Below are 12,046 nucleotides of genomic sequence, written 5' to 3'. Positions count from 1 at the left end.
TTTGTCCTTTTTGTTCTCCACCAACTCCCGAGATAAATTTCTGTTTCTTTAGCTGACATATGCTGCACTCTTCAGACCTGCAAACTCTAGAGAAGTTAAAAAGGTTACAAGATGCAATACATACATATAAGGTAAGAAGGTTGGTGAGCATTCTCCAATGAAAGCATTTTAATCCACAAATCAAGCCTTTTGGAGCGATACAAGTTAGCTAATTCTTACTAGTATAGCTAACATTGCACATCAGGAAGGTGGCTTTAAAGGGTCTGCAATCATTTACATTGCGTTGTTCTGTTAGGCGGCGGCTGCTGCTGTGCCAATAGCAGCAGCTTATTTGCTTAGTTTTAGTCAAAAACACCTGCCTGCTGCGTCTAAAAACACTATTATGAGAGCTTTGTAAATAAATTCAGAGATTTGGAACCAGGCTAAATAAAGTGATTAATTTCGAGCACGTAAAGAATAACATGTCTGCATTAGCACCATGGTAAAACCAACTGTGACAGCTGTGAGACTGATTCAGAGAGGCAATGGGCGAGTGTGTTTAATAGAGCTGAACACTTATAGTTCTTCAAAGAACTAGTACTAGTGTACTTGGCTCACTGACAGTGGCAATCAAGGACAGAGGAATGTCCAATTTGTAGACGCTCATTTAAAATGAGTGAAGACAGACTCAGTCCCTCTAGAGCGCTGTGTGCGTGGTTGGCACACTAAATTCCTTACAATGGCGTCCAATTAATGAGCCAAATGTAATTTGGCTCCTTTGACACATTTGAAATGTTTCAGCTGTGGGTCCGAGGTGAAGCAATGAAAACACAAACATACACGCATCCTGAAATGGTGGCGGATGGAAAGAAGAAATGTCTACACTGAATAAATGTAACCGTCTGCCCGTGGGACTTATTAAAACCTTGCGTACCTCCTTGTGAAGTCGGTACGTTGACCGTGACGATCTTGCTGTTGGCGGGCAGCGGCAGCTTGGTGGTCACTACCTTTCCACCCACTGAGGTCCCCGTGATCTGGAAGGTGTGCCCACCAGACGTGGCCACGGTGGTCTCCGTGCCCACTCCTAATAAAGCAAACAAACAAAACATCACGACAAATAATGGAAATCCAATAATATCGCTACTTCTGATGAATTCATATAACCAACATGGCGATCGCCACATAAAACGAAATTTACGTGAAACAGAAAAACACATTTTCAGAAAGCTTCGCACTCTGTTGGGGAAACATGTCAACATTGTCTCGTTCATTAGAGCCAATCGACTAACACACCGTTTGTGTCTAAACTAGCACAGCTGCAGTTACAAATACATAGTATGAGCACATAACAGAACAATGTCTGGTAAAACAATTGCAGATTATATAGGGTGAGTGGTGTCCCTCTTGTGAACACACGTATATAATGATTTGTTTTGACTTAATCTAGCTCAGAACAAAGAGTACACTGTACTTCTCTGCAGCTCCCCCAGACTAAAGTACAGCTAACCGGCTCTTAGTTACGCTCCTCTGCAAAGTACCTTGTGTGTTTTGACCCTGCTTGACCCAAGTGGCGAACGACTGCTGGAAGTTTTTGTTCTGCTGGAATGTGACGGGGGTGCCCATCTTGGTGGACAGTACCACCTTGGTGGTGGGGGTGCCCTGGCCTGACAGTGAGCCGACGATGACTTTGGGCGTAGCGATAGTTGTTACGGGAGTCCCTGTTGGGGTCGCTGTGACTGTGCCCGTTTTCTGCTCCAGACGTTTCTGCGAAACAGTCAGTAGGTACATTAACATAGGAACCCATGACAGAAGTATACAAAATAAGTGCCAACACACAAAATCAGTTGAGGAGAAAAGTAAGATGCAAGCCTATGTTGAAACACCTTTTTTTTTTAAAAGGCTTATTTAATTTCTTTAAAAATGAATGTGCCTTTGAATAAATTGAACATTTAGTGGAAAGACTACTGAACTGCACCACACTCACCTTGGCCTGCTCTGCTGCCTGAGCTTTCTCTTTCTCCACCCTGTGAAATAAAAAATAACCTCAAGCTTAAGACGGAGCAAACATTTGAGAAAAACAAAGACAGTTAGACTGAAGTAATTTGAAGGAGACATAATATGCGTATTTTCAGGTTCATACTTCTATTTGGGGGTTTCTACTAGAACAAGTTTCATGCTTTAATCAAAAAACAATTCTGCATGTGAGTGGTAGGTAAATGGTTAATTGACTTGTACTTGTTTAGAGCTGTTCTAGTCCTACGACCACTCAAAGCGCTTTAACACTACATGTTCATTCACCCATTCACACCCATTCATACACTGATGGCAAGGGCTTGGCATGCAAAATGCCACCTGCCCATTAGGACTATAACATTCATGCAACATTCACACACCGTCGACACAGCTGCGGGAGCAACTTGGGGTTAAGTGTCTTGTCACATCGCATGGACGAGCTGAGGCGGGGATCGAATATTTGGACCGACCAGAAACGGTAAAATCACCATCCTGAATAATATAGGACTCTCCAGTTTGACAAGTTTTGAAACGCATGGCATGCTTGACCCTCTGACCTTTCTGAGAAGGCTCTGATCTCCCAGAGGTCCAGCTCCTCCTCAGCCACCCAGGTCTCGATCACCACTGGGCCCGTCTGCTTGGCGGGCTCAGGCTTCTTGGGGCGCAAGGCACTGGAGCGCAGCCCCTTCCTCTGAGGGGTGTGGGTTTCTGGGATGGTGGTGGAACAATACCAGATCAGTGTCATTGTCTAATTTTTAAACACTGCAATACAAATAAGGAGCAACACAACTGATTGATAGAAATAGACACAAATGATTCATCATTTCTTTCTTCTACTTAAACTAATAAATCGTGTTTTTTCTTCAGTGTCAGGAATAAAAGGAAGTGCCTCTGACCTTTAGGAGTCTCAGGCACTCCCAGGGGGCAGATGATTTTGCGGATGCAGTACTCTGAGCGAATGCCATAGGGTCCCACGTCGCGGCGCTTGATGATCTCTGTGGTGGTGATTTCAGTGTCCGATGTCTCTGTGGCAATGAGTGGGGATAGGGCTGGGTTGGTATGGTGATGAGGAGGAGAGCCCGAGAAGATGGAGGAGAAGCACTCCAACATAAACACAGTGACGCCTACATGGGACTAAGGGCCGTGTCTTTTTCAGACAAGCACGTTTGCATCTTTCTCGAGGCCAACATGGAGATAAGGAGGGACAGCCCGAGTAAATACAGGAAGATACTATCGAGTTATTGAACCACCAGCTTTTTGAACACCAGTTTGGAGTCGAACCATATTTGTGGAAACACCAGCTGCATCCATCAACAATACAGGTAGAAATATGGGTAGAAATACAGCAGAACATTCAGTCAGGAAATCAGAACAGGGCACTTCTACATCTTATATATCAAACAACACCATCTCTTCAGGGTGAAGGGCATCTTTATTTGGAGGTGGTTGGATGGTTTGGGGGTTCTACCTGTCCGCGTGGTGCCAACAGCAGCGGATGGTTTGACGGCCATGTCGTCCCATCTCAGACAGGCCCACAGGAGCCTCAGCATCAGGCTCACACCAGCCAAAGACTTCACCGTTTGCAGGCGATACCTGTAACACAGCCAGGAGGTTCAAGTACTAGTCACATATTTATAGTAGCGTGTAAACATTTGTCCAAGTATTGTGTGTCGTTTACAGCTTTTCACCTGCACATGAAATGGAAAACTGCTAAACTGAAAGAAACACCTGGGAAATGGAAATGTGTGTTGTGTACATGTTTCTGAAAAGTTGAATTTTAAAACACAAGAATAGCGGTTCTACAGTTATGAGCTGAAAGGTTTTTGGCGTCCCCCACCCTGGTGTCATACAAGTCATCAGTGCCAGGCGCCTGGACGCCAGTGACTCCCTCCGTGTTACAGAAAACACATTGGAGCACGGTCATGGGACGGGAAGACTGAGGTTTTTAATGGTGTTGCTGTCCCCTCATGACCGCTTCGAAGAAAGATCGACTGGCTGACATATTTAACCGATCATTTTATACGCCAATTTGGAGGGCTAGATATTATCTTCAACTGCAAAAGCACACAAAACAACAGTTTTAACTCACAAAGTTCAAAGTGGAAGCCTGTGCATATTTCATTAGGTCCTTTTTAATTTAATAAACCATTTTGGGTGTAACAGACTGTTCTGACAGTAGAAATATTCCTTCCATGCATAATTATGGCCGCGACTGATTCGCCGAAAAATAACTTGGCAATCGTTTTAAAACATCTCGAACATCTACAAAAACATCTCCACAAGGCTGTGTGTGTTTGGGGTTTGGTAGATTTTCCCTTTCCCGTGTGAAGCCACCCGCGGGAAAACATCCCTGGGTTGCAGGGCTGGGTCACTGCACAAAATGAACATCCCGACACTTGTCCGCCTGGTGATTCATGACCGCTTCAGATCTCTGAGGTCCAGTTGAAATAACCTGTGTGACACCAGGCTCGGAGCCACAACATCCCTCAGGGCCAAAGCCACAAACAGCAGACAGGGAGGGAGACATAATGAGCAACAGATCAACAGGACAGGGCACTCTGACAAAACCAGGAGAGGATTTAAAGTGGCTGCAGAAGGGACATAACACGCAGCCGTATTCCTTCTGTTGTCTCGTGGAAACATCACAAATGCACATTCTTAGCTGCTAAAGAAGTGTGTGGTTTTAAACACATGTCAAATTAAGCATCTGTGTGTAGAACTAGAGAGCACAAAGCTACACAGGCTTTGTTTTGTCATTAAATATCCACGTCAGGGTGAATGATATCAATAAGAAAAAAAAAAGTGAAAATATACGGTAGGTGTGGATCATCCTGCTCACATACTTCGTACCAGAGCCATACGTTTGTGAGACCAGATGCACTCTCTCTGGCTGGTTGCTCTGCTACAAAATATAAATCAACTTTTAAAAAGAAAAACACAAGGGGTGTCCTCTGATCGAGTTTATTTTTAAATATTTTACTGTGAAGTGGACATTTATAGAATAAGGGAATAACTGAATTCTAGTCTAGGAATATTTTTTATTAAAAGTAAACTTGGAGTGCTGTCCTTGGAGAGTTTATAATGAATATTTGTTGGGGAGTCAGTAGATACAAATCATGTCTGACTGACTAAAACTCATATATTCAGTTTATTATAACTGGGCTTTCTGTATTGGAATTTCCATCATTTGGAATGAAGTCATTTGGAATGATGCTTGTGGTTTAGGTGGTTGAGAAGCTTGAACGTGCTTACCTCCAGGTGATGCCAAACGTGGGCCTGGGTGAAGGATACGGCCAGATGTCCAGCGCTGGCTTGGCGTTGTAGCTAAATATGGACACCTCGCGGAATCCACCTCGCCTCGCCAGCACCTTCAAGTCGCCGTGCGGCAGAACAAAAATACTCTTGCGTTGGCTCTTGGTGACAAACTTGCGGTAAGAAGGAAGCGCGGTGTCCGAGCGCGTCTTCTTGGTGCGGGAGAACTTGAGGAGGCGGACGCGGCCCTTTGTCGACAATGAGTCCTCGAGGCTCACAGCGACAGACGTTAATGAGGTTTTGCCCCTGGTGTCCCTTGTTGACTTACTGATGCAGAGCGCGGTCTTCTGTTCCTGTGTCACTATCTCACTCTGGCTGTCCTCCGACTGACCATCGTGCCCGGGTGAACAGATTTTGGTCACAGTCGTTTTGGTCATGGTGGTAAGGGCGGACACCGCACTGTTCTCGGTTGTCGATGCCACGGGCTTCGTAATCACTCCAGACGCATTCGACGGCACCGTAGCCATCTTCATCTCCGTGGAAACTACGGTTGTGGTGGTTGTGGAGGTTGTGGTTACCTGGGTGATGATGGTCTTGAGTGGTTCCGTCGTCCCGCTGTTACTATTCTCCTCTGCGAAGTCGTCGCTCAGACTGGACTCTTCCGCTGAAGGTATAGGAGACGGAGCCATTCTGATGATCTTGACCGCGGGACTGGGTTTGGACTGAACTGGTGATGTGCTCTGAGTATTCGCTCCAAGTGCATCTATGTTGTTCTCCAGCCTCGTCATCTTCAGTGGAGGTTTGTAGTCCTGGTCTGACATCATCGTCTTGCCGTCTACCTCTACCGTAGAAGCTAGGCTCGGTTCCTTGCCCCCAACATCGGTACAATCCTTGAGAGGGGCCAAATCTCCGTTCACTAAAGGCTTTAGCTGTGTGCTGTCCTTGACAACCAGCCCTTGTTCTTCGCTATTACCTGTGCTGTTCACCTTGGGCTGTGGACTATTGTTAAGCACACCATTATTTGAGCTCTTTACGGAGTTACTCAACATGCTTTCACTCCCCAAGCCATCATTACCATTTACCTGAGGGAGAGGAGAAACTGGCTTGGGAGTGCTATTGCCTTCGGGTCTACCTTGTCCAACGCCTTGTACATTTTCTCGGTTCTCCTCTAGCCCCGTGCCATTTTCCTCTGTACCTGAATGCGCTGAACTTACATTTTCTGGGTTTTGCTGAACACCTTTAGAAGGAGATGCGCTTTGACTGCTTATCTGGTCAAGAACACATGCTGTTCTTTGAGAGTCCGATTTCAAGTTGGGTACCTCAGACCCGGTGTTTTCAATATGTGCAGCCGTGGTAACATCTGATGGTACACTGGCTGTTTGTCGCTCTAAAGAGCTATGTATCCCCCCTGCTGTTGCTTCACGTACATCAGGCAGTGTGACGCCCACTTGCCCCGAACAGTCTGTTTTGATCTGATCAGTTTCTTTTGGCCCCATAGTCCTTTCCACTAAGTCTGCCTCCAATACCTGAGGTATGGAGGCGGTTTGGTTTTGTGTACCTGTACTGCAACTGTCTTTGGGTGTGGGGTCTGGAGCGGGAGAAGGAAGAGGAGGAGTGACCGTCTCATCTGTAGTTTTAGAGACTTCAGCCTGACTCTCCCCTTCGACCTTTCCTGCCGATGGAGTTTGTGTTGTGGAAGATTTCTCCTCCACTTTCACAGCTTTGCCGAGTGCAAGCTGTGTCTGGGCGAGAGTATGGGGCTTGAGTGGTGACCGCGGCCGGACAGGAGTGCTCAGAGCAGGGTTTGAAATGGACGAAACTGGTGCGGGAGTCTGACAGTTGGGGGCAGACACCTGCTGCCTCTGCCTCTCCTCAATAACGTGCTGCTTCACTCGTCGCTCCAGCAGGCAGTCCAGTTTGGAGGACTTGACCTTCTTCTTGTAGGCAACGCGGGAGAGGAAGCCCTTGCTGACATCCACTACATCGTAGTTAAAGGGTCGTGTAGGGCTCTCCGTAGGCTCCTCCTTTATGGAGGCCTTCTCCTCCTGAATACTGGACTCTGGGGAGAAAATTAATTCAGACTTTATATACAATTCTCCTTACAATCAAGTTGAAAATACTTGGGAAGGACACACAATACTAAAGTAAATTATATAATTTATATAATTATAAAAGTTGTTTCAGTTTAAAATAAAGCACAAGTCATGAGCCACATACAATTGAATACAGTGCGATTAGACACTAAGTGGCACTTTGTCATACTTTGCTCTTCATCTGATCGCGAGTCTGCGGGGTCCACCTCCATCCCTGCAGGTGATTCATCTGCTGACAAGTCCTCCGACTTTTCCTTTGCATCTACCCCTTCTTTCTTTTCCTCTTCCATCCTCTCATTAGACTCCAAATCTTCCACAGACATAGGGGGATCTGGTGCAGGCTTGGAGAGGTTAGAGGAGTCTTGATCTTTCGCCTCACTGCTTAAGACAGCAGCTCCCTGATCTTCTGGTGCAGCCTCACTGGGACGTCGACTCAAATCCAACAGAGTACATTTCTTGCCAAGTTTAGCATCTTTGGAAAACACAACGACAAAATAAATACTTCTATTAAAAAAAGAACACGTTTTGGACACTGCAGTTAATCTGCAGCTTTGCTGGACATTTGACATAGTTGGTCAGCAGCCAAAGGTAAAAGGATAAACAAGAACATCTGTATGAATAGACAAGAATCTAAACTATTTAGGAGGTCTTTGATTAACTCAATGACATCCACAGACACATCAAAAGACATGCCTAATTCACAGAATGAAAACCTACACACACACACACACACACACACACACACACACAATGACATCGTTGAGATTACTGAGCGAGAGACTAATTCACTCTTAAGAGTTATAAAAACTTTAAATTATGGAAAAACACATTTTAGGCCCCAAAAAGTCTCCTGCTCCAGACCTTCCAGTTCTTTGCGGTAGTTGGCGTTGGTGTTGCCGGGAAGCTTGGGGAGAAACCGCTGCACATAAGTCCTACTGATCCAACTCCAGCCCCCATAGCCCGTAACGCGATACTCCTCTCCTTTCTGCTTCCACACCTTCAAATAAGACCAGAAAATACAAGAGGAATGAGTAAGAAAAAAAAGAGATGAAAGGTTCACACAGAGAAAAGTGAATTAGGGGAAACGGAAAGAAATGGGGAGAGCAAAGGCATAAAGAGAGATTAAAAGTTCAGAGGTTATTCACGCAGTGATCACTAATTGCTGCTGGAAGTGACTCACATAATAACTCAACTTGCTGCATCAAAGAGCCCTTGATGGTCGCACGCACACGCACACACACACGCACACACACACAACGAACATACACACTTTTTCCCCAAAGCGACGCCTCAGTTTTCCAGGCAGCAAAATCTAAATCTTGAAGTAGACCAGACTGAAATAGTATTGCCATTATCCCATTGTCAATAGTTTCATGTTGTGGTTGCATAATCAACAGAAGTAGAATAGTTAGGGCAATAGAATATCTAACTTTTGACGTAATACATTTATCTTGAGCCAGGTTTGGATTCGACCTACCTGGTGTTTAATTGGAAAGGTGTACTTGACCCAGGTGGCCTGTTGCATTGTCTCCTCATCCTCCAGCTTCTTCTCCCTCTTCTTCACTTTCTCCTTCTCCTCACGCTCAATGGATGTCATGCGGTTCAACCTGAAAACGTTTTTTGAAATTGTCATACAGTATAGCCTGCTGCTCTTAAATTGTATATGCAATCGGCTCTACTTCCACAAAGCCTCTGTCACTTCAGGACAACCACACGTATCTTGTGTATTCTGTTTTCAACATTTCAGTCCATCTCTTCAGCCATTTGGAAACACATCATATGTAAGTCATTATTTATCTCATTATTAAGTGCGAGTAAACAATTGGAAAGCTTCTTGAGTGATGTAAAAGTATAATTAAAGCACTGAATTAAGATAAGATAATAGTTGCTCTTGGAACAGAAATTAAACACACACACACGTCTCCGTCTCAATTACTTTGCTCACAGTTCAGTCTCACACACACACACACACACACACACACACACACACACACACTCTGATCCTAACCTTGTGAAATCTTGGACAATCGCCTCTTTAAAGGGGCGTTGTGGTGTTACAGCGGTAGTAGAGGCAGAGGTGGGTGGCACTGGTGGTGGACTTGCAGTCTAAATATTATGCCTCACAGCCAGGGTGGGCCTTTTGATCCGATCTGCTAAACTAACCACACAACCCCTGTGTACACGGTGAACGCTTGTTTGAGTAGTTATCTTGTTTTGATGTATTTGAACGTCTTGCATTTAAAATGGATTTGTGGATGGAACTATACAACTATTTTGTTTAATGCGTGTTTGAGATATTATATCGCATAACAAAAGCACAGATTTATGAATATGTGTAGTGTGTACACTGTATGTACAGTACACAAACAAACACACGGTATTACCTGGTATGGCCCAGTGAGTCCTTCCAGAGAGGCAGCATGGCCACAGGTTTGATGGCACACTCCAGGATGGCCAGAGCCAGCGCAAACTCTCTGGCTTTACTGCACATCTGAACTGCTTTGATCCAATTGGTCCTAAAAAATAAGCAAAGAAACATTGAACATTTTTCACTTTTAGGCTACATTACGTTTTCAAGTCATGGTGTGCTCTTACTTTTGTAAAACTGCTTTAATTCTGACCTTTCTTTCATATCTACACATTGGACGATTTAAGAGCAACAAGACTGACCACTTATTGAACCTTTTGTGTAGTTATAAAACACATAGCAAGCCACGCAAGTATGAGAATTGTAATAAATCATTTCCATATCCCAGTGCCTGAATCAGTACCTGTGTGAGGCCCAGTTAGGGTGCATGAACGGTGAAGGAACGTTGTTCTCCAGCTGGATGATGGTGATTCTCAGGGTGGAGATGGTCAGCACCTTGGAGCCATGGATGGACCCATTCCACTTAAACTCTCCTGCTGGTGTCATGCAGAACTTGTGGGAGAGATGCCGCCTCTTGTCGTGGTCCTGATGAAAAGACAAATAAAGTAGGTTTCAGTCAGGGATTAAGTGAAAGCATCTGAAAGACCGGGGACATTTCAGAGCTCCATTCAATATCGATATACAACTGTCTTGAACAATATATTATCTCCAATCCATATGACTTTGATGCCTTTATAACAGTGGGGGAAACCCTTGCAAACATGTGTAGAAATTTAAAAACCCAGAAGGGGCTTGAATCCACTGAGCAACCCTGCAGCTCCTATTTATTAACGTTGGAGTACCTCGAAACATTAAAATGGCAAAAGCAACAAGTTGTCGTGCTACTTGCCTCTCTGTGCTGGTGTTTGTTGAGGGCCACAGTATTGGAACTGTACTGGTTATGATAGACGCGGTATTTTCCCTCCTGTCCAAGCTTGAAGTACTGGCTGAGCGTCCCCTTCATCACCACCTCCTTGCCCCGCGTGCTGACCCGGGTGACGTCACCTTGAGCATTTACTACAAGTACCTGTACAGGCAGGGAAAAAAAAAAAAAGACACGAGTCATTCAGATTTATTCAAAGATTGCCTTATGACAAGGAAGTTCATATTCCCATCTATTTTATTGTCTGTGGTAGAGTGTTATGTTTAGGCAACACGTTAGCTCGGGCTAAATCTTTATTTCTTCCTCTGAGGCCTTTAACCGTATCTACAAACATACACTGGCCTGTGCACCTGTGTGTTTGATGCTACGCAGGTTTCTTTTATTGTTATATATTGTCTAAAAGAGCAAAAGCATAATATTCATGGCTCTCCTCACCTCTTTGCCCTCCTTGAAGCCCCTGTTGGCTTCGTGAACAGCAGCAGCCACCTGTTGGTTCTTCATCTGGCTGAGCTTACTCTCTGGGTTCCTGAGCCGGGTCACCATGCGAGTGGCTGCAGACCTCTTACTGCCGAGACCCCCCTCGCTGTTGGCCGAGTCTTTCCCGTCTCCTGGAAACCCAATGCCAGAAAAAGCCAAGACTTAGACTTTTGTAAAGTCTATTCGAAAGGGTGTATGATGTGCAATGATCACTGAAAGCAATACCATCATGACAGTTGTTGCATAACAGTCTGAATACTCGTACAGAGAAAACTATCATGCAAGATGGGTTGCTTGTCTGTTTTAAAGCCTATTTAACGGGATGTACAATGTGTAGATGACTAGTATGATATCGAGGACAGATGTTTTTCTGGCAGCAGTTTAGGTTTCATTTTACATAACCTTTATTTAATCATGAAGTCCCATTAAGATCAAGAAATCCTTTGCTAGAGTACAGCTGAGTACAGTTTTCAACAGTACAACAGACATTAGAAAACAAAACAAGATGTAATTATGAGGTAATGTTTTGTCAGACCTGTGTCATCCAGGCTGGCCAGGGATGACTGGGAGGACTTGTCAGCCAGGTCTGGAGGTTCAGGTCCTCGGGGAGGGACCCTGGCTCCCATGCTGCAGTTACTGTTCTCCTCGCTGGTCTGGGATGGCTGGCTCAGGCTGGGGATGCCGTCTCCACTGACAGGGACAGAAGCTGATGACGGGTTTTCTGCTACACAGATAGAAAATCAAAAAGGAGGATTGGCCATTACATAAACAAGATCAGCTTGTCCAGATTGTGGTGTTCTTCATCCGAGACATCTTTCAGGGTTCGTTTAACTGTTCCGGCAGAGTACGGCTGAAATTACTGATCTAGAAAAACCAGACTGTTGCATCAAAGCTGTCAAAGGATGACCAAGTAGAAGCTTAGTCTTAATGAAGGTAGACACG

General features: G+C 44.9%; 1 protein-coding gene across 3 annotated transcripts in view; it reads right to left on the bottom strand.

Annotated features, from left to right (window-relative positions):
- LOC306696240 (nucleosome-remodeling factor subunit BPTF-like) overlaps positions 1–12,046 on the bottom strand; it is a 41,855-nt gene that overhangs the window by 17,599 nt on the left and 12,210 nt on the right. For all 3 annotated transcript variants that reach the window (XM_079159807.1, XM_079159805.1, XM_079159806.1), the window contains exons 7-21: positions 11,640–11,828; positions 11,063–11,235; positions 10,595–10,771; positions 10,109–10,290; positions 9,722–9,853; positions 8,815–8,944; positions 8,199–8,334; positions 7,507–7,809; positions 5,245–7,303; positions 3,461–3,585; positions 2,889–3,017; positions 2,550–2,700; positions 1,964–2,003; positions 1,518–1,743; positions 914–1,063 (exon numbers count right to left, since the gene is read on the bottom strand). In XM_079159807.1, coding sequence (XP_079015933.1) covers positions 914–1,063; positions 1,518–1,743; positions 1,964–2,003; positions 2,550–2,700; positions 2,889–3,017; positions 3,461–3,585; positions 5,245–7,303; positions 7,507–7,809; positions 8,199–8,334; positions 8,815–8,944; positions 9,722–9,853; positions 10,109–10,290; positions 10,595–10,771; positions 11,063–11,235; positions 11,640–11,828 — 4,302 coding nt within the window. The remainder of the gene's footprint in view (positions 1–913; positions 1,064–1,517; positions 1,744–1,963; positions 2,004–2,549; positions 2,701–2,888; positions 3,018–3,460; positions 3,586–5,244; positions 7,304–7,506; positions 7,810–8,198; positions 8,335–8,814; positions 8,945–9,721; positions 9,854–10,108; positions 10,291–10,594; positions 10,772–11,062; positions 11,236–11,639; positions 11,829–12,046) is intronic.

This window comes from Pholis gunnellus (genome assembly GCF_910591455.1).
Source record: "Pholis gunnellus genome assembly, chromosome: 5".
NCBI classification, from domain to species: domain Eukaryota; kingdom Metazoa; phylum Chordata; class Actinopteri; order Perciformes; family Pholidae; genus Pholis; species Pholis gunnellus.
Note: the sequence above shows the minus strand (reverse complement) of the source record. Positions and strands in the feature narration are given on the sequence as shown.